Here is a 22,303-nt window from a genome sequence, read left to right as displayed (position 1 = left end):
ATTTTTTTACAGTACATGGCACAATTAGCTTTTACCAACTGGCTGCAGCTAGACAGCCTCGATGCTAGATGGGGTGGTACTAATTAGTCTAGTCGCTACCTAGGGCTAGCCGCTGAGCTGTCTCTTTCCATGCCTTAATAGGATACCCTACTGACATACTGTGAGTATGTTTAATACCTACAATTTTGTACTCCCAAAGGACCACATGTATTTTTTACTATTTGACTGGTTGGACCGCTTTGTTGCTTAGTGGCTGCTGGCACGGGACTGCAGGTTGTACAGATGGTAATTAATACCGCAGGACAGGGGGCGGACAGACATATACCTCTTTTTTTGTATAATGTATATAATTTTATCCTTCAAATATGCATATTTCATAAGGTACATTAGAGAACTGAGGTGGTTCCCTCCAGAATCCCCTTCCCTAGGTGTAAACTTGATTATGTTGGCCCTGGATAGAGCTCTACTGAGGTTCAGTTTAGGGGGGGTCCAAGGTTTTCTTCTGGTTATTTTGTTGTTTTTAGCTGTTTTTTAGTTTATTTATATTTTCTTATTCTGACCTTTCAACACACTGGCCATGTGAGTATACGAACATTAATTTCTTATTACTATGACTATGCCTAATTCACATACTCTAGGCTCCACTTGCTTTATCAGCTGGAACTTAAAAGGAATTAACCATGTGGTCAAGCATAGCCGAGTGTATGCTCATCTTAAGTCTTTAAATCCGGACATTGTTTTTCTCCAAGAGACCAATCTCCAGTCCAGCAACCATGATAAACTAACGAGAGGATGGGTCGACCAAATATTTCACCCCAACTTTGGTGCTAAGGCCAGAGGGGTAGCCATCAGAAAAGGCACCCTGTTTGTCTCCTCCAAAGTAATTTTCAGATCCTAATATATTATAGTGATGGGGAAATAGTTTAGGACACAGGCTGTTCTGGCTAACCCCTAATTGGTATGATGCTCAATTTTTCTCAGACCTCATTGCAACACTTCCCGACCTTAACGCTCATCATTTGATACAGGGTGGCGATTTCAATTGTGTATTACATCCAAGTCTAGACAGAGCCAGACTGAAGCCCAACAATGTAATTTCAAAATCAGGTGCAGTAATCAATTCATTTCTAGAATCCTATAATTTGTCTGTTCCATGGAAGAAGAGCTGTTAAACAGTACTTTTTTTTCTCCAGTCCACCACTCATACTCTGGGATTTACTTCTTCCTGCTGGACAATATAATTATTCCTTTTGTAGCTAATAGCCCATATCACAGTATCGTTATCTCAGACCAAAGCCCTGTCTAGCTGGATATCCGCTTTCCGGACAGTACTGTGTCACAACGGCGTGCCGACTTGACCCACTACTACTATCCTGTAGTGTCTTTAAAAAGTGCATATCAACTCACATTGATGTTTTTTTTCAGATCAACTGCACCCTTGACGTGTCTCACTCTACTGTGTGGGAGTTATTAAAAGCATATATTAGGGGACAAATTATTTCATACACAGCGTATGACAATAAACAGCGCACTAAACGCTTATCGGAGCTATCTCAACTCATTCTTGGTGTGGACAAGGACTCCTGAACTCTACAGAGGGAGACTGCTACACCAATCGGAATTTGACAATCTTTCCACTAAACAAACGGAGCAGCTTCTGTTTAAGTCGAGGCAGACATTTTATGAACACGGAGAGAAAGCTGGCAAGTTCTCACCAGCTTTGACAATCCGCTGCTAGCAGCACCATACCTGAAATTTGTGTTGCAGCTGATTTATCTTCTACCAATCCCAAAGAAATCAACAATCAATTTAAACAATTCTACTCTGCTCTTTACTCATCAGAGGCTCTTCCTGATGCATCTTGTATGCATGCATTTCTATACAATCTGGACATCCCCTGTCTCAATTCAGATAGAACAAACAAACATGGCTGCCTCAATAAGTGATGATGAAGCTACTCTGGCAATCCAGTCCATGCAGAGCGGTAAAGCTCCTGGGCTTGATGGCTTCCCTATTGAAATTTATAAAGCATTTTCCTCTATACTATCCCCTATCCTCAGGTCAATGTACAATGAAATCCTATCTAGTCTGAAGCTGCCCCAGACACTTACCCAAGCGACTATTTCGGTTTTGCTTAAAAAGAATCCCCTAGACTGTGACTCATACTGCCCTATAAGCCTTTTGTGCTGTGATTATAACTCTAACAAAACCGGATTTATCTCAGGAAGGTAATCTTTCTATAATATGCGCCGGCTGTTTAATGTTCTTTATTCTGCCCACTCAACTCTACAGCCAGAGGTTGTCATCTCTCTTGATGCTGGGGGTTTAGACCTGGTTGAGTGGGAATATCTATTTACAGTACTAGAGAGATTTGGGTTTGGCCGGTCATTCCTTTCCTGGATTAAGATTTTGTACTCGTCCCCAATGACTTCTGTTCGCACCAACAGTGTTACTTCCAGCTACTTCCCTCTCCACAGGGGGGCCAGGCAGGGTTGCTGTTTATCCCCTTTCCTATTTGATTTGGCTATTGAGCCTCTTGCTATTGCCCTGCACGTGGAGGAGAGTAATCCTCTCCTCCACGCGCAGGGCAACAGCAAGAGGGTCAATACCCAAATTCTTTAGGGAATACTAAGGGGCAACATAACTTGCAAGGTGTCCTTATATGCGGACAATCTTATTTTATACATATCTAACCCTGTACAGTCTATACCCTATCTATTTGAAATGCTGCAAGGGTTTGGGACATTCTCTGGTTATAACCAAACAAAAAGTGTGCTCATGTCGTAGAATATCTAATCAAAGTGAGGAGAGACTGCAGATTCTTTCAAACAACACTTTATCATAAGATTTGCAAAAATGGAGCATCAACAACCCAGTAAACAGTGCATAGTTGAAAAGCTCAACGAACAGTGCTGATTCAATGCTTTTATAGAGAAAATGCATACAACCCGTTTCTGTATACGTGGCAATCAGCAGATATTGTGTAAAAGGTCATACGTTGTCTGTGTAAATTTAAGATAGCACAAGGTTGATAGCCCGAGGGCTCAACCGTCTAACTGCGTTCACAACAATAAACACTATATTGTACTCCTTTCTCCAAGGTTCCATACATGTGACTTTCTGTAGATGGTAAACCCACGGGATTTCACATGCTGCAGTTGCACCCAAATGTCTCTTAGCTCTAAGCCCAGCCTTATGACTAAGTCACACCAAGACAAGTTTGTGTCAGGTTAGAAAAACACTAGCCTATAACGAGACTATTCTTTAACCTCTATGGGCTAGGTGGCACGTCACCGTCCCACTCTATTCAACAGCCAGTGGAAGAGCGTGGCGCGAAATACAAAACCTCAAAAATGCAATTTCAATTTTTCAAACAAACGACTATTTTACACCATTTTAAAGACAAGACTCTCGTTAATCTAACCACACTGTCCGATTTCAAAAAGGCTTTACAGCGAAAGCAAAACATTAGATTATGTTAGGAGAGTACATAGCCACAAATAATCACACAGCCATTTTCCAAGCAAGCATATATGTCACATAAACCCAAAACACAGCTAAATGAAGCACTAACCTTTGATCTTCATCAGATGACACTCCTAGGACATTATGTTATACAATACATGCATGTTTTGTTCAATCAAGTTCATATTTATATCCAAAAACATTGGCATGTGATGTTCAGAACATGCATTCCCACCCAAAACTTCCAGTGAATTTACTAAATTACTCACCATAAACATTGACAAAATACATAACAATTATTTTAAGAATTATAGATACAGAACTCCTTTATGCAATTGCTATGTCAGATTTTAAAATAGCTTTTTGGCGAAAGCACATTTTGCAATATTCTGAGTACATAGCTCAGCCATCACGGCTAGATATTTTGACACCCGCCAACTTCGGGGCTCACTAAACTCAGAATTACTATTAGAAAAATTGTATTACCTTTGCTGATCTTCGTCAGAATGCACTCCCAGGACTGCTACTTCCACAAGAAATGTTGTTTTTGTTCCAAATAATCCATAGTTATGTCCAAATACCTCCGTTTTGTTCGTGCATTCAGGTCACTATCCAAAGGGTAACGCGCGAGCGCATTTCGAGACAAAAAAATTCTAAATGTTCCTTTACCGTACTTCGAAGCATGTCAAATGCTGTTTAAAATCTATTTTTATGTTTTTTTTCTCGTAAAATAGCGATAAAATTCCAACCGGACAATAGTGTATTCATTCAAAGAGGGAAAGAAATGCGCGGGACCGCGCATCTCCAATCTCTTTGTCACTAGGCAGACCACTGTCAAACTGAGCTACCATACTCTGCCCAGAGACAGGAGACGCCTCAATCCGCTTTCTGAAGGCTTTAGAGAGCCGATGGAAGCCTTAGAAAGTGCAACGTAACCCCAAAGATACTGTAGTTTCGAAAGGGACTAGAAAGAACTACAATTTCTGACAGGCCACTTCCTGCTTGGAATTTTCTCAGGTTTTTGCCTGCCATATGAGTTCTGTTATACTCACAGACACCATTCAAACAGTTTTAGAAACTTCATAGTGTTTTCTTTCCAAATCTACTAATACTATGCATATTCTCGTTTCTGGGAAAGAGTAGTAACCAGTTTAAATCGGGGAAAGTTTTTTATCCGGCCGTGAAAATACTGCCCCCTAGCCCAGACAGGTTAAGCATGACTAATTGTAATCTTTCACGACATTTCCTCCCTTTTGAGACTAAGTTTCAACCTAATAGAAAATTACTTACAAGTATTTCCATTAACAAACCAGTAAGTCGTTTAGGACATCTACTTTGTGCAAGACACAAGTAATTTTCCCAACAATTGTTTACAGACAGGTTATTTCACTTATAATTCACTGTATCACAATTCCAGTGGGTCAGAAGTTTACATGCACTAAGTTGACTATGTTAAATCGGAAACGTTCTTTGACAGTTTCTGGTTTTTGTTGCTCAGTTTTGTAATTTAGTTAACACCAGTGAATTTGAGCAGGAAGGTAATGTCATTTAAAACAACCTGTTTCCTTTACATGGAACAATGGCAAGTATCTAAAGTCAATGTTTTAGTACTGAACATTTAGCTGATGAATATTGAGCTGATGGTGCCAACTTTTTGAAGGTCTTAGATTTGTTAAGAGGTTTTATATTGACTAAATTAATGCAACAGGTTAAACTGATAGGATTACCAGAAAGGGGCTCTGGGATTGTTTACTTTAGAAGGTGTCTATTCCTCATAATGGGACACTATATTATCTGATGTTGTTTGAGTAGGATTCTTTCTTCCAGGACTGATGGAAGTCCACTACAGTATGTATGTTAAGGGGAGCTCCCACATTAAATAAGGCCTGGGAAATGTTTTGTTTTTACCCTACATCATGAATGTTTGTTAGTGTTTCAATACCATGTATGATTTATAGTGTGGGATTATTTTATTTGGTTTCAGTGGGTTTTTCATGGGTTAGAGCCGAGGTATCTTGAAAGGGGTACACAAATGGACATTTCTGAAGTTTTCTTAGTTTTAATTGAACATGTATTCTTTTGATAAGGAATGTACTGAATAAACTGTAACCTGGGCTATGAAATGTAAGAAATGTTTGACTGTTTTTAAATAATTCATCTAATACAGAAAGAAACACTTATTTGAAGGGTTTGAATGACCTCTGACCTCTGTCCTAACTTTCTAGTGTGGTTTGATCGCCCTCACTGGAAAGCCGAGAGATGGTTTGTTGATGATTTAAGGTAATTTATAATACTGATAATTATGGAGAAGTCTCTAATTAATAGTCATATGTGTAATTCGGACCACGAGAAGGATAGAACTGTCTCTGGTCTATTTTTATATTCCTTGAATCAAGTTGTGGGTACAATTTTTTTTCTTTATGGAGTTATGGGTAGTGAATCTAATTCGATTTTATTTTAATTTGTTTTGTTTCTTAACCAGTAGTGTTGTTTTTTTACATGTGTCAAAATGGGGGAATTTTGAGGTTTTTGGATTACGTTTACACACCTTGAGTGATATGTCGGGATGTATTGAGTGATATGAAGGAGTGTATTGTTGCGGGGTTTGTTGTGTTTTGTTTCGATAAATCTCACCAGATTGGGTCTGCTGGAATATCGGGATAATTTCCTGATACTATGACTCTGCGATGAGGTTGGCAGTGTGATAAGGGGAGTATAACCAATTTGGGAAAATTGTTTCATCAGAATGTGTTACTCTCTTTGACATTTGTTTTAGAGATTTGTATTAATAATATTGGTCCGAAGTAATAATTTGTCATATAGTAGATCATTTGTCTAGATTTCCTGAAGCAGATATAAACTGATATAAACCCCCTCTAACCGGCTGAAGAAATGGAGTTCAATAAGGCCCTGTCCTGCACCACATCTATCTGAGCCAGCATCCAGTTGATGTAATCAACTGCCTTTTCTCTCAGGAGAGCAACGAAGTCCACGTGGAGTGAGCATGGAGAGAAATCCTTTCCAAAACTTCTCATATTGCTGATATTCTTTTATTTATTTTACCGTTATTTTACCAGGTAAGTTGACTGAGAACACATTCTCATTTACAGCAACGACCTGGGGAATAGTTTCAGGGGAGAGGGATGAATGAGCCAATTGTAAGCTGGGGATGATTAGACAGCCGTGATGGTATGAGGGCCAGATTGGGAATTTAGCCAGGACACCGGGGTTAACACCCCTACTCTTATGATAAGTGCAATGGGATCTTTAATGACCTCAGAGAGTCAGGACACCCGTTTAACGTCCCATCCGAAAGACGGCACCCTACACAGGGCAGTGTCCAATGCCCTGGGGCATTGGGATATTTTTTTTTAGACCAGAGGAAAGAGTGCCTCCTACTGGCCCTCCAATACCACTTCCAGCAGCATCTGGTCTCCCATCCAGGGACTGACCAGGACCAACCCTGCTTAGCATCAGAAGCAAGCCAGCAGTTGGATGCAGGGTGGTATGCTGCTGGACATTCTGGTTGGCAAACGGACAAGACATAGGAGTTGTGGTGGGGTTCAGGTGAGAAATTGAAATTGGGACATTGTCATGGGCCATCTACTTTGAACTATGAAGAAAAATGAAGAAAACCAGAACATTGAATGCAGGAGGGGGGGGGTCAACTGTGCCTGTAATTGATTTAGACTAGTCTAAAATTGATATTTTGGGATTATCAAATTCATTTTCTATATGATTGAGGTCAGGGCTTTGTGATGGCAACTCCAATACCTTGACTTTGTTGTACTTAAGCCATTTTGCCACAACTTTGGAAGTATGCTTGGGGTCATTGTCCATTTGAAAGACACGTTTGCAACCAAGCTTTAACTTCCTGACTGATGTCTTGAGATGTGGCTTCAATATATCCACATAATTATCCTCCCTCATGATGCCATCTATTTTGTGAAGTGCACCAGTTCCTCCTGCAGCAAAGCATCCCCACAACACGATGCTGCCACCCCCGTGCTTCACGGTTGGGATGGTGTTCTTTGGCTTGCAAGCCTCCCCCTTTTTCCTCCAAACATAACGATGGTCATTATGGCCAAACAGTTCTATTTTTGTTTCATCAGACCAGAGGACATTTCTCCAAAAAGTACAATCTTTGTCCCCATGTGCAATTGCAAACCGTAGTCTGGCTTTTTTTATGGCGGTTTTGGAGCAGTGGCATCTTCCTTGCTGAGTGGCCTTTCATCAAGTTATGTCGATATAGAACTTGTTTTACTGTGGATATAGATACTTTTGTACCCGTTTCCTCCAGCATCTTCACAAGGCCCTTTGCTGCTGTTCTGGGATTGATTTGCACTTTTCGTACCAAAGTACGTTCATCTCTAGGCGACAGAACGCATCTCCTTCATGAGCGGTATGACGGCTGCGTAGTCCCATGGTGTTTATACTTGCATACTATTGTTTGTACAGATGAACGTGGTACCTTCAGGTGTTTGGATATTGCTCCCAAGGATGAACCAGACTTGTAGAGGTATCCAATTTTTTTTCTTGGCTGATTTCTTTTGATTTTCCCATGATGTCAAGCAGAGGCACTGAGTTTGAAGGTAGGCCTTGAAATACATCCACAGGTACACCTCCAATTGACTCAAATGATGTCAATTAGCCTCTCAGAAGCTTCTAAAGCCATGACATCATTTTCTGGAATTTTCCAAGCTGTTTAAAGGCACAGGCAACTTAGTGTATGTAAACTTCTGACCCACTGGAATTGTGATATAGTGAATTATAAGTGAAATAATCTGTCTATATATAGTTGTTGGAAAAATTACTTGTCATGCACAAAGTAGATGTCCTTTCCGACTTGCCAAAACTATAGTTTGTTAACAAGAAATTTGTGGAGTCGTTGAAAAACAAGTTTTAATGACTCCAACCTAAGTGTTTGTGAACTTCCGACTTCAACTGTACTTCATACTGTATACTATTTGTTAATTTTAGTATATTGTGACCTTTATGTTGAGCTTTGCATGTCTACCAGAAGTTGATGCTGTTGCTATGCAGCCTCATGCTAGCTCGTTAGCATAACAAATAATAGTTAGACATTTTACTACTTTGTGTGTTTTGGAAATTCGGACTGTTTAGAGCACACACTGCCCGCTCTGGCCAAGGAGCAGTGTTGATCCAACAAATATGTCAGCCAACATAACGCAACTTGATTTTAAAAGTCATTACTTTATAACATTGCTCAACATTTTCTTAACATTTGTCATAATTAGTAAAGCAATGAATTTGTATTTATGACAAATAAGCATACTACGTACTCAATTTACTTCACAAATAGAGTGGTTATGTTGAGTACAAATATTGCTACGGTTGGTTCTAGTGATTTTTCTCCTCTGCCGATAGAACGGTGACATCAAAACGCTGACGTATTGAGCCTTAGACTTTCATTTAATGTCATTGTGCCAACTCACAATAGCATCTGAATTCTTTATTATATTGGAATTTTCCGTCAGCAGGGAAATGCTGCCCAATTTTATCCGTAATTTAGATTGCTTCACCCCATATTCTAGCCAAATTGGTAAAATGCTCTTGCTCTTCTTTTAGTACCTCTATGGCTTTGCTATAGTTTTCCTCTTCCTGAACGTGGCCAGAGTGTTTTAGATTTACTCACTTACTGCTCTAATATATGCCAATTAAACAATTTTCTAAGGTAGTGATACCTACTTCTCTGGAGAGTAGTTATGGTATTGGTGCCTTTTAATTGGTAACGGTTTTAATACCTTGTATTAGAACCGATACTGGAACGTCTGCCAATTTACTACTGGAGAATGTGTTCCTTTATTCGATCACACAGTGCAGCCAGTCGGGCTGATAGGGTCCATCGTCCGTCCATAATATAAATCTCTTGTCAATACACACAGTCAGGAAACAAAAACAAACAAACAGTATTTGGTTAGGACCGTCTTCCTTATAATTTGAAGTCATTTCTCCTCCATCAAAATATTTTTTTTTACTCTGTAATTTTAAATGTACCCACATGGTAGTTCCTTCTATGCACATTTCCCTATCATAACCAACTGTTTTACCAGTACACTGATTCATTTGATTTTACAGTGTTTTATTTATATGTATGTATGTATGTGTATGTGTATGTGTATGTGTATGTGTATGTATGTGTGTGTGTGTGTGTGTGTGTGTGTGTGTGTGTGTGTGTATGTGTGTGTGTGTATATATGTATGTGTGTGTGTATATGTGTATATATATATATATGTATATGTATATATATATATATATATGTATATGTGTGTGTGTGTGTCTGTGTTTTATTTATTTCTTTTTTTTAGCAGGAATATGTTTTCTATCTCAGGATTGTGCCCTGGAATCACATAACTCGTAACCATGTCATATCATCCCATGGCTGCTTTTCTGCTTCAACAGAGAAACACAACCCCTGTCTCTAACCAGGATACTTCTGTTTCAACAACACAAATCCCAATCGGAGATGTACCCTGCTTCAACAGGATGTTTTCCCTAGAATTACTTCTAGGACTTTCCCTATTCAGAAATAACTCTGCTACAGCTAGGGGTGTCTTTTCTACAACAAAGACATCATGTGCACAACCTGTTCTTAGAACACGATTTTCGATGTTTAAAAGAAAATCAGTCTCACTCTGAATTTATCTGTCCGGAATGACGTATCCACTCACTGACACTCATGGCAGGTCTGAGGTGGGTCCCCCTCTGCTCCGTTTTAGTAGTCGGAGTGTGTGGTACCCTGAGCCACGTTTAACGAAGCCCCTGCGCGCAGTTTAACCTCAGTCTCCTGGGAGCAATCAGCAAGCGAAGTTAGCATCCCACCGCTGTCGCCAATTTGTCGTGGAATATCTAATCAAAGGGAAGAGAGACTGTAGATTCTTTCAAACAACACTTTATCATAAGATTAGCAAAAATGGTGAATCAAGGTAGAGCATCAGGTGCATAGTTGAAAGCTCAACGAACAGTGCTGGTTCAATGCTTTTATAGAGAAAATACATACAACCCCTTTCTGTATACGTGGCAGATAGTGTGTAAAAGGTAATTCGTTGTCTGTGTAAATTTAAGATAGCACAAGGTTGATGGCCCGAGGGCTCAACTGTCTTCACAACAACAAACACTATATTGTACTCCTTTCTGCGAGGTTCCATACATGTGACTTTCTGTAGATGGTAAACCCACGGGATTTCTCATGCTGCGGTTGCACCCAAATGTCTCTTAGATCTAAGCCAAGTCTTATGACTAAGTCACATCAAGACAAGTTTGTATCAGGTTAGAAAAACACTAGCATATAACAAGACTGTTCTTTAAGCAGTAAAACACGGGATAGCATGACTAATGATGTCATTTTCCACGACACTCCATTAATCAGTTAGCAGAAGGAATTGGGTATGCCGATTTCCCATTTAAGGTGGAGCTTCAGGTCTTTACTAATTTGGGGATAAAGGTCACATGCTCATTCAAGGCTCTGTTTAAACAACTTAAAAACACTCCTGGAGCGCATTAAGCAGGATTTCATAAGGTGGTCGTCTCTTCCCATTTCATTAGCAGGTCACATTCATTCTGTTAAGATGACTATGTTTTTGTACTTATTCCAAATGATTCCCATTTTTCTGCCAAAATCGATGTTTAAACAACTGGACAGCTACATTTCCAACTTCATTTTTATAAGTAAAATCCACGAATGAGAAAGGTATATCTAGGGAGACCTAAGCCCACAGGTGGGCTAGGACTTCACCGTTTTCTTACACTACTACCGGTCAGCAAATATATCTAAATGTGTTTATTGGGTTTCTACATTTGAAAACAAGGATGGTCCAACTTGTGCCATCATTGAGTTTACAGTCAAGCCTTTCAACTTCTCCTGTCTCGCTCTTGTGCTCCTCGATACCCATGAACCTTGGCACCCATGTTTTGAATCCCATTGTCAAGAACTCCCTTAAAGTCTGGTCCCAATTCCGAAATCACTTTAGCCTTAAACAAGCAAGCGGCTTCTCCCCATAAACATCTAATCATCTCTTCCCAGCGTCACAGATTGACACGGCATTCCAGTTCTGGCGTAGGAATGGTCTGGGGTTTTTTGTGACCCACATCCATCTCATTCGATACTCTGAGGGTTGACCATAATATTCCCAATACCCACTTTTTTAGGTACCTGCAAACTCGCACCTTTGCCAAAAAACATTTCCCTTCATTTCCACTCGAGCCTACTAAGTGTCCAGTCGAGAGGTGCTTAGATCTTAACCCTTATCTGAAGGGCACAATCTCCAGATTATACGACATAATACAGAACATTAATCCACCTTCCTTGGCAAATACAAAATCTGCATGGGAGCAAGACATGGGTTGTGAGCTACCTGATGATATATGGCAAAACAGTATTGAGCGTATCCACACCTCGTCATTTTGCATAAGGAATGGGCTCATTCAGTTCAAAGTTTTGCACCATCTCCATTACTCGAATAACAGATTGGCAAAAATATATCCAAATGTTGACCCCAAGTGTTTGAGATGCCACCGGAGTCCAGTGACTGTGGGACACATGTTTTGGTCATGCCAATATTTGAGTGGCTTCTGGGACCCCATTTCTTTTAGGCATTCTCACATATGTGTAATACAACTGTCAACCCAAACCCGTTAACTGCCATTTACTACCACACATCTGCTAGCTCGCCGCCTTGTCCTCTTCCACTGGAAGTCTGGAAAGCCACCCTCCTTTATGCAGTGGGTTAAGGAGGTGATGTCATCTCTGCCACTGGAGAAGGTTAGGTACACCGTGCTTGGGTCCCGATTTTAAAAGTTCATCTTAACCTGGTCCCCATTAATACAATATGTGGAGAGCCTGTCGGTGGAGGGATGGGATGGGAGGGAGTGGTGGAGGGATGGGATGGGAGGGAGGGGTAGAGGGATGACAGGGAGGGGTGGATGGGGGGTTGTACTGTTTTTCTTTTCTCATATCTGAAAATCTATAAATAAATAAAGTAGATGAGATGCCCTGGAAAAAAACAAATTACTTTTTATTTTCGTCTTCAAAAATGTGACCAGACGAGAATTCCACGTGAGACTAATGGACATTTAATTTGACATGAAGCTCCTTTTCATCTGTTTTGTCCAGTCACGAGCATGCATGCATGCATGAAGAATATTTCATGCAATCCTCACATTAGCAGAATTGACATCTTTCAGTTACACAGTCTGATTGAGCTGATATGCCCTGCTCTCTCACACAGCTCCCAGTCGGTCACTTCCGTCACTCGTCAATCTTTTGAACTGATTCCATGCCAGGACACTTGACTTGTAACTAACTTCAACTAGAAACAATGTTTACTCTTACATTCATGTAAGGTATTTTTGCTTTGATCACATCAGAAGATCTATTATTCATTCATCTGTGTCGCTGCTCTCGAGCCACAGTCCACAAATGCGAGTTGTGGTTGCTTTTTTCCTATGGGGAAAAACAAATGATATTAGTTTAGTAGTAGGACTACAGTAATACTTCTGGCATTTTTGTAAAGCTCAAATTCTTACTCACGCCCCTTGACGGTTATGATGGGGAGAAAATCAGAGCTGTAAATTGTTTAACCTGTAGCCAAGGATTTTATAGCCTATATTGTTAATTATGGCTGCAATCTGTCGCAATATCAATGTTGCCAGCTAAGGTATATGAGGGGATAGTAGGCCTAGTTGGACAACGCTATCTGAATGTGCACATCATGGAAGTTAGTTAGCCTAAATATTCATTATTTAATAGAAAAAATGCCCTGACCATTGTGACTAAAATGGCTGTGACTAAAATAGTCCCGAGTTTTAGTCGACTGATGATTAACTAAAAATAACGAAGGATGAAATGACTCAAATGTATTTTAAGACTAAAACTAAGATAGCGACCAAAATGAACATGTCTCCATACACAAAAACCTGCAATGAACAAAGCAGCATTGCAATAAGCATGGATTAAATATATTGTATTCAGACTGAAATCAGATGGGGTGTCAACTATTTGATATCATATCTGTTCAACAGTCAGTCCCTCTCTCTTAATTAATTCAAACCAAATCCATGATGTCACTACTACCACTAGGTGCAGTAATCCCATCCAGCCACCAGAGGGTGCTCCAGTCCAACAGAACAGTCCCCCCCAATCTTTAGCCGTCTCTCCCCTCAGCTTAGCTCATTCACCAATGCCATGCTTTGTTAGCACCCACTTAAACCCACATCCTTAGACACTCCCAGTTAACTGTCCATTTAGAAAGGCATTCTCCCACTGATGCTGGTGTCACCTTAATTTGCTTTCTACGGCTAAGTTCTTTTTTCTAGATTAGCTTGATGGCATTCTCCAACTCCAGTGTTTAAAGCAGCCCAGCCCATCACAAATACAGCATCTCCTTCGCCTATTAGGTTAATAGATAGTGCATACTCTTCAGAAAGTGACCATAAATACATAGCTAAATGCTCTTATAAAGGCTGTTTAAATGTCAGTTGTGTACGTGCTGAAGTTTGCATTTAAAACATTTTAGCAGACACGTTTATCCAAAGCGACTTAATCATGTGGGCATACATGTTTTACATATGGGTGGTTTCAGGAATTGAACCCACTATTCTGGCATTGTAAGCACCATGCTCTACCAACTGAGCTACAGAGGACCACATACAAGCCATACACACTCTCCCCCTCTCAATTATGTATTCATTGCATACATTTCTCATTATATAAACAAATCCGTAGCACTAAGGCCAGTGGGGGCTGGAGAGCCCAGGACCAGATGCATAGCATATTTGGCTTCAGTCACTAACGAAGATAGATGATTTCTCCCCATTGTAACACACTCTCACTGAGGCTGGCTGGCTGGCTGGCTGGCTGGCTGGCTGGCTGGCTGGGGGACAGAGAGAGATAGAGGGCACAGTCACATAAGTGCTAGTGCTGTGATTAAAGAGAGGAATGCTAATGTATTTTCAGGGGTATTTTTGTGTTATGATTGTTATAATTTCAGAGCTTTTATATCATATTTGTCAGTTTAATCTCTTTGCTTTTTGTCGGTGATCTATCATATGCCTTTGGTCTTTCATTGAAAGTGTAGGCCTATTTGGATTTATTCACTCTTAGGAGTATCATAACAATCACTTCTGGATATATTTTACATGCGTCTTACATTACCTGCTTTATGACTGTTGATCCCACAGCAGTATTTCAAGTGCATTTGATGTATGTGTCACAAAATGCTCTTTGCAGACTAAGCAGTTTTCCCCTAGAGGAAAGTAAACACCTAAGCTGATATTTCCCTTCACGTTCAGATTTAGAATTTCAGATCTGCCGTAACTAGACTCCTTTACATGGTGTGATTAGCCTATTGAGGGAATGTATAAAGCTGAGGTGACAGACATGCGGCTCAGTAGCCGTTTATGGCCTACCATCCATACCCAAATTCTACTCTAAAACTAGCCTTGATTATTCTAGGTGATTGGGTGTTGCGAAAATTTGAATTCTCAGAAAAAAAAAGTGAATTCCTAGTTATGCTGTTAAGAAAATGGGGTATTTTGATGTAATTAGTATAAATCTGTATAGGTGTAAAAATATAATACACATTTAGTTGTTGAGCCAATAAGTGGCCTTCCTGACGTCGGTCTGAACAGTGATGGCCCCTTTAGGCTAAATGTGTGTGACACCCCTGGTTAAAGAGGGGATGGTATAAACAGAGAATCAGAAGAGAAGGGCTGTTGAGAGAGAAACAACACAGGTTGTGCAGCTGTTTTACTGTGATGGATCTATTATCCAGCCATTACAAGATAAATGATCGATCCCTTCCATCCCATCCCCCTGCTTCCCCCCGCGCCACCCCCTGCAAAATTGAAATGAGAACAGAGAGGTGTGTGTGTGTGTGTGGGGGGGTATGATTAGGGGCTAGGTGGGATACCCATTAATTTAAGAGAAAAAGGGAGGGAGGGAGGAGAGAGAGAGAATGCAAGGAGGGTAGGCCCACCGACCCTGCGCCATGCCATCAATCAAGGCGTCGTCTCTGGTGTGATGACCCAGCACTCGCCGCCTCCCTGGCACCTCCATGGCACCTCCCTGGCACCCTAATTAGAATTCATGACAAAATAGATGCAAGGAAACGGTTTGGGCCCTTCATAATTTTATAGGAAATGTATTGTTATTAGAGGAACCATTTGCTTAGTGTGATTTTTCCATTACGGGCTTGTCACGCAGTGTAGATAATATGTTGGAGGTGGGGGAGCGAGGGCGAAGGAGGGAGGGAGGGTGAAGGGGAGAGGAAGGAAGAAAGGAGGGAGGATGGGTGCCAACTCCATAGATTGGGGTGTCAGTTTTGTTGATGATGCATGTAGTTTACCTTGGAGCTGTGTCTAATGGGGGTAGTTGAGAGAGGGGGAGGGAGCACAACAGGCCTGAGATACTAGGAACATCAGTGTATCCACTGATACACACATGCAAACACACACTCACTTACACTCGCAAAGTTCCTGTTCAAGTCTTGTCTGTACTGAACTCCAACATGAGGTCTCTAAACTAGATGAAGTTTGCAGAGTTGGAACTTTACATCCAGCATCTGTTAGTTCTGAGACCAAGCACACTGTGCAAAACAATTAAAAACCACACACTACCCAATTAGGCCGCTTTCCAATTATAAACCACAAGCTCTGTTAAACTCTGCTTATGACTTTTCTTATTGCCTGTGGATTTCCTAATTGCTTGCTAAACTGAGTGCTTAAACAATGTTACGTTCCTTGCCTCTGTTTTGATTCATTTCGTCCATATGGTTGTTTTTGTGCACAGCTTGTTTTTGGTTGAAAAACGTACTTGTGGTTGCAAAGTTAGGCTGCTCCCAAACATGCATTTTATCTCACACACCTTTCTATTTAAGTGATAATGCCCAGGAAGCTGGTGTTTGGAGGATATATTGGTACGGGTGTTGTTAGGCCCGAAACGAACTCGAGGGCCGGCACGAACGGTTTACCAACATATTCAAATTATTTTTCTGAATTGATTCATACTATTTCATCCTTCCACAATATATAGTCCCTACACAAATCTAGGGTTGCTACCCAAGTCGGTTGGCTGATCGTTCGTTTGTTCTATCAGTTCGGTTGTCAGAGATGTGACCCAGTCGTTAGTTTTAAATGTTCTTATTCCTTGCTTGCTAACGAGTCAACTAAGGCTAACTTACAGTTATGCCAAACAGTGCAGCCAGAATAACTGCAAAGTAGCTGCATTTGCCTTTGTTTAAGCTGTTTTCAAGTGGCATTTATTTGGAGACATCCATAACAATAAGCTAATGATGTGTGATTTCCCCTGGCAAAGATTCGTCAGGACACTGTTGTTCGGAGGAGCTAGCCAACAACACAGTTAATAACACAATCACTTCAAACTGAAGCTGGAAAGACTACAAACTAGCTGCATTTTGTTTCATTTGAACTGTTTTCTATTGAAATGACTTTGTATATATCCATAAAATGATGCTGATTCATGATTTCGACTGGCTGAGAAAATCTGCCTGCCTTTGTCTCTTCCCGACTCCTGCACATTCATTACTATGGGACAGCCGGAGATAGAATTTCAATATTGAAACAATGTTGCCAATGTCAGAGAGACAGACAAGGTTTATACACATCTCCGTTATTGAAAACCAATTGCTAGTCTAAAAGAAATTGGAAATAATATCTACATGCTTTTTACAGTGGAGCTCAAGTTTATACACTTCCTGGTTGGGCTGATGAGACAGTGGATTGTGCAGTGAGATGGAACAGCGTAAATAGGCATTTCAACATCATAGCTTTAGCTGGTGGTCACTTGTGGCATAGACAATGGCTGGAATGCGGTTTTAACCAATCAGCGTCCAGGGTTAGACACACCCATTGTATAAAGTTTTAAAAGTCAAGTAGCAGCCTACTCTCTAAAGCTGTCCAGATTGTTGAATGATTAACACTTTGCTTCCCAGCTACCCAGTTGTAAGAGGGCCTCAAACACACACACACACACAATCAACACAGCTGCATGGCGAGGCTGATGGGTAAATGTACAGGGTTTCTGCAGTGGCCACCAGGGTCCCGTCTGTTGTAATGAGAGAGACCGAATTCCGCTCCCCATCTCCTTCCTTCTCCCCCTCGCCTCTCTGTGTTGAAACTGTTTGCATATTAATACATAGCCATGTCAATCAGCCAGCCAGCCAGCAGCACTATAGGGATAGAACATGGACCAGACAAATGGATTTTTTTCTCCCAATAAAATGTACTTGATTGCCCCCCCTCCCCTTCCTCTCTCCTACCATATTCCCGCTTCCCCCTTTCTCTTGTCTCATGAATAGAACATTCAATTAGTTATGAGCTGAAATAAAAATTATGAGAAATGTTGGACATGTTATATGTTAGTGATGGATTTATTATTATTTTTATTTTATTTAACTAGGCAAGTCAGTTAAGAACAAATTCTTATTTACAACGATGCTGGGCCAATTGTGCGCCGCCATATGGGACTCCCAGTTACGGCCGGTTGTGATACAGCCTGGAATCGAACCAGGTTATCTAGTGACGCCTCTAGCACTGTCTTAGACCGCTGCGCCACTCGGGAGCCCATGGCAATGAGAAGTTAGATTAGTTTAGTGAAGACTTAAAATGCTGTAGTTTTCTTCCCAGTTATTCCTCTCCTGTGTGGGGCCTGAGTTTTTGTTTATTATAATCTAACTTTACATTATTTCTGTTAGATCATGAAGTACAGTCTTTCTAACCAAGGTGGCTTATGATGTGCCCAGGCTAGAGCATGGGTCTCCAACGCCGATTCTGGAGTTAATGAGGCTTTTGCTCCAGCCCTACAGTAACACACCTCCTCTCTCTCCTCCTGTCCTCTAGTTGGTAGCAGGCAGCGTTGTGATGGCCTTTGAGGAGGTGTGTCCGGACCGTATTGACCTGATCCATAAGAACTACCGTAAACTCTGTAACCTGCTAGTGGACGTGGAGGAGTGGGGTCAGGTGGTCATCATCTCCATGTTGACACGCTACGCCAGGACACAGTTCACCAGCCCCTGGAAAGAGGTGAGAGAGGGAGGGGAGAGGAGAGGAAGCAAAGGGGAAACATGCTTTATAAGATTGTACAAGAACAGTGTGAGATGTAGTGTGGTGTGATCATTTAAAGTGGAACTCAGCAGTTAAAACAGTAACAAAGTGGTTTCCCTGTTTCTGTCATTGACTGCTATGTATGCAAGGACTGACAATCCATGATATCAAAATTATAGTTTTTGTTTACATTTACTTTGCTTACAAATATTGGAGTAACAGGCTTATATTTTGGAGTGAACTTATATATTGGAGTAACAGGCTTATATTTTGGAGTGAACTTATATATTGGAGTAACAGGCTTATATTTTGGAGTGAGCTTATATATTGGAGTAACAGGCTTGTATTTTGGAGTGAACTTATATTTTGGAGTAACAGGCTTATATTTTGGAGTGAACTTATATATTGGAGTAACAGGCTTATATTTTGGAGTGAGCTTATATATTGGAGTAACAGGCTTATATTTTGGAGTGAACTTATATATTGGAGTAACAGGCTTATATTTTGGAGTGAGCTTATATTTTGGAGTAACAGGCTTGTATTTTGGAGTGAACTTTATATTTTGGAGTAACAGGCTTATATTTTGGAGTGAACTTATATATTGGAGTAACAGGCTTATATTTTGGAGTGAACTTATATATTGGAGTAACAGGCTTATATTTTGCGTTCTGATGGGGTACGAAAGTTGAACTAAGCTCATGAGGCATTCATAAGTTATATTCTTCAAGAATAAATGGGTACAAATAATTATGTCCAAAAATGTATGTAGCAGCTGCAGATTGCCCCTTTAAGTAATGGCTTGTCTTGAATGTCTCTTTAAAGCCAACCAGGAAATGTCTTGGGTAAAGGACCAATAGACATCATCATCACTAAAGTAATAAAGCAATCATTTCTTCAATATGATGAGTCAAATATAACCTACAGTAAATAAATCACGAAGTTAGACATTTGTCTACTGGGAGACATTTGTCTACTGGGAGACATTTGTCTACTGGGAGACATTTGTCAGTAAATATGTGTTGGTAATGTAAGTCTATATTCAGTTATTTTTCACCCAGCGTTGCAGTCATTGTGTGAACATGAGGATTTGAAAGGAAACCCCTACACAAAACGTGTCCTCAGTAGCTGTTGTTTATTGTCATAACTTTACCAAGGTTGAAAGGCAAAAAATGAGCAATTAGCACAGTAAAAAAAACTAGTGATATCACAGTGTGCAAAGTTTCTTTACCTTTTAACTGTTGTACAGGTGTCCAGCTCATCTTCAACCTCTAGATGTGTGTGTGCATCTGGCTTTGAATATGATGAGTTGACACCTGGTGGTAAAGATGTGGCTGATGTGCTATCAGATTGACCTTTATGGTGTTTGTGCCTGTGCTGTGTTTCACAGTGAAAGTAAATGTGTGTGCTGTGAATAACAGAGTGAAATTAAATGTGTAATGTGTGTGTGTTTCAGGACGGTGTGTTTGATGAGCACAGTGAGAGGGCGTTCTATGAGTCTGATGAGGAAAAGACTAGAGATGAGACAGAGGCCAAGCCCTACATGATGGACCCCGACCACAGACTGCTGCTCAGGAACACCAAGCCTCTACTACAGAGCAGAAACACTGCCGTGAGTCAAACACCACACACACACACACACACACACACACACAGAAATATACACATACACAGCAGTAAGTGGTGTGTGTGTGTGTGTGTGTGTGTCTGCTCTTCAACCTGCTGTGAGGGATACAGGCAGCCTTGATGAAGGCGTCTGAGCGTGTGGTTCAGTTCTCACTCCTTCCTCAATGCTGTCTCTGGAACCAAGGCTACGCCGTGCCACCACTGATTCTGCCGCTGCTACACAGGAACACACCCATCGTGTAACACACACACACACATTGTGAGCAGAGCTCCATCACCCAGGAGACTCAAGGTCTGTGTGGCAGTGTAGCAGCAGGAGGAAAAATGGTCCCAAATGAGTGTGTTGATTACAATGTGACATGTTATGTCTTTACCAGAGAAAACACACTGCTGCCCTCCATCTTACCGACACTTACCGTCACTTCTTCCAAATGTGACTCCTCAGTCCTTACTCCGGCTATCTGTTACCTTCTAAATGACACGTCTCGTCTTAAAAACACATGGCACTTTACTTACTTTGCTGTTTGATATATGGAGCTTTAAAGAGCTTTGTGTCCTGAGTGTAGAGAGACTCATCCGAAATAAGAAGAGTGAGAACAGTATGACTGGAGTTGAAAAACACTGTCTGTATTTGAGGTGTTGCTAAGCGGCCATGTTGGATGTGTCTGTTGTCTGTTGTCCTCTGTCTGTCAGGTGGTGATGTCTGTAGCCCAGCTGTACTGGCACCTGGCACCTAAAAACGAGGTCAGCATTGTCACCAAATCTCTGGTCAGACTGCTCAGAAGCCACAGGTAATCTCTATCTCTATCCATTTTTCCCCCTCATTTTTTTCCTGAGGATTTACGATGGCTTAATATTTCCTCTCTCTCCCTCTTAGAGAGGTGCAATACATTGTGTTACAGAACATAGCCACCATGTCCATCCAGAGAAAGGTAAGGACTAGGGATGCAAATCTTGTTCCATTTTGTTGCTGACAAACCAACCCCCATTAACCGGTTAGCAAACAGTTATATTTATTCCAACCAGTAAAATGACTTGACCAACAAAAAATACTATGCATGGAAGGAACAGCCATTTTTCATTAAGAGCTTAAAAAACTTGCGACAATAGCAAGCCTATCCTCTCATTATTAAACATGCAACTACTGTAGTGAAGTAGAGAATGGAATAGATCATTTTCAACATATGCCAAAATGAAATTAGCAGGAAGACACTGTTCTAAAAGACACCTGATGCAATCCATTTCATGTGACAGAGATTAACATCTCTGTAAACATCTCTGTAAATAAATGGAAATATGCAACAACTAGGCTGGGTTGTTAATATGACTAGGATTGTGCCTTTTGCTTCTGGACAATGAAAGAAAGTTGATATGAAAACCAGTAGAACAGGAGAGAAAAGCTGTGAAACTTTTTTGGTTGCTAGCTTAGCTGCTGTTGTTGGCTGCTTCATGCTGCTCCTCTCTCTCCCACTGCTCCCTGCAGCCTGCATCTGTGAGTTGCCTAGCAATGAGTCTCTGGCTTGCTTGCGGCTCAGCCGAGACAGCCATATCGGTTTAGTTATAAAAATCCTTTGGCCTTATAGTTGACATAAGAAAGCTACTTTCTGACTCTCTAAACCCACCTTACATTACAAATCTCTGCAAAATAATAATTCCGGTTAACCCAGACACTGTTCCTGTTTTGACTGATGATTTTGTTAAATTCTGACACAATTTAATTCCACAAAATTATGCAAATTAACCTATAGACTGATAAGGAGAGACTGGCTGCATCACTTATTTTATTAAGAAACATTGTGTTGAAAATTCCAAATTGTTTGCATAGTCAACTTACACACAGCTCTGACACACACACTTACCCCACCAGGCATGCCACCAGGGGTCTTTTCACAGTCCCCAAATCCAAAACAAATTCAAGAAAGCATACAGTATTATATAGCTATTATTGCATGGAACTCCCTTCCATTTCATATTTCTCAAATGAACAGCAAACATGGTTTAAAAAAACAGATGAATCAATACCTCACGGCACAACGCCTCTCCTCTATTTGATCTAGATAGTTTGTATGTATTGACATGTAGGCTACGTGTGCTATTTTTAAATTGATGAAATTCTGTCCTTGAGCTGTTCTTG

The 22,303-nt window shown here is 40.7% G+C and overlaps 1 protein-coding gene across 5 annotated transcripts in view; it reads left to right on the top strand.

Moving 5' to 3' along the window:
* LOC115159730 (AP-3 complex subunit beta-1) overlaps window positions 1–22,303 on the top strand; it is an 86,526-nt gene that overhangs the window by 18,688 nt on the left and 45,535 nt on the right. For all 5 annotated transcript variants that reach the window (XM_029709746.1, XM_029709745.1, XM_029709744.1 and 2 more), the window contains exons 7-10: window positions 18,343–18,525; window positions 20,000–20,155; window positions 20,863–20,960; window positions 21,047–21,101. In XM_029709746.1, the coding sequence (XP_029565606.1) occupies window positions 18,343–18,525; window positions 20,000–20,155; window positions 20,863–20,960; window positions 21,047–21,101 (492 nt within the window). The remainder of the gene's footprint in view (window positions 1–18,342; window positions 18,526–19,999; window positions 20,156–20,862; window positions 20,961–21,046; window positions 21,102–22,303) is intronic.

The sequence above is a fragment of the Salmo trutta genome, chromosome 23 (assembly GCF_901001165.1).
Source record: "Salmo trutta chromosome 23, fSalTru1.1, whole genome shotgun sequence".
NCBI lineage: Eukaryota > Metazoa > Chordata > Actinopteri > Salmoniformes > Salmonidae > Salmo > Salmo trutta.
The sequence above is the reverse complement of the archived record's forward strand: the minus strand, read 5'-3'. Positions and strand labels throughout refer to the sequence as shown.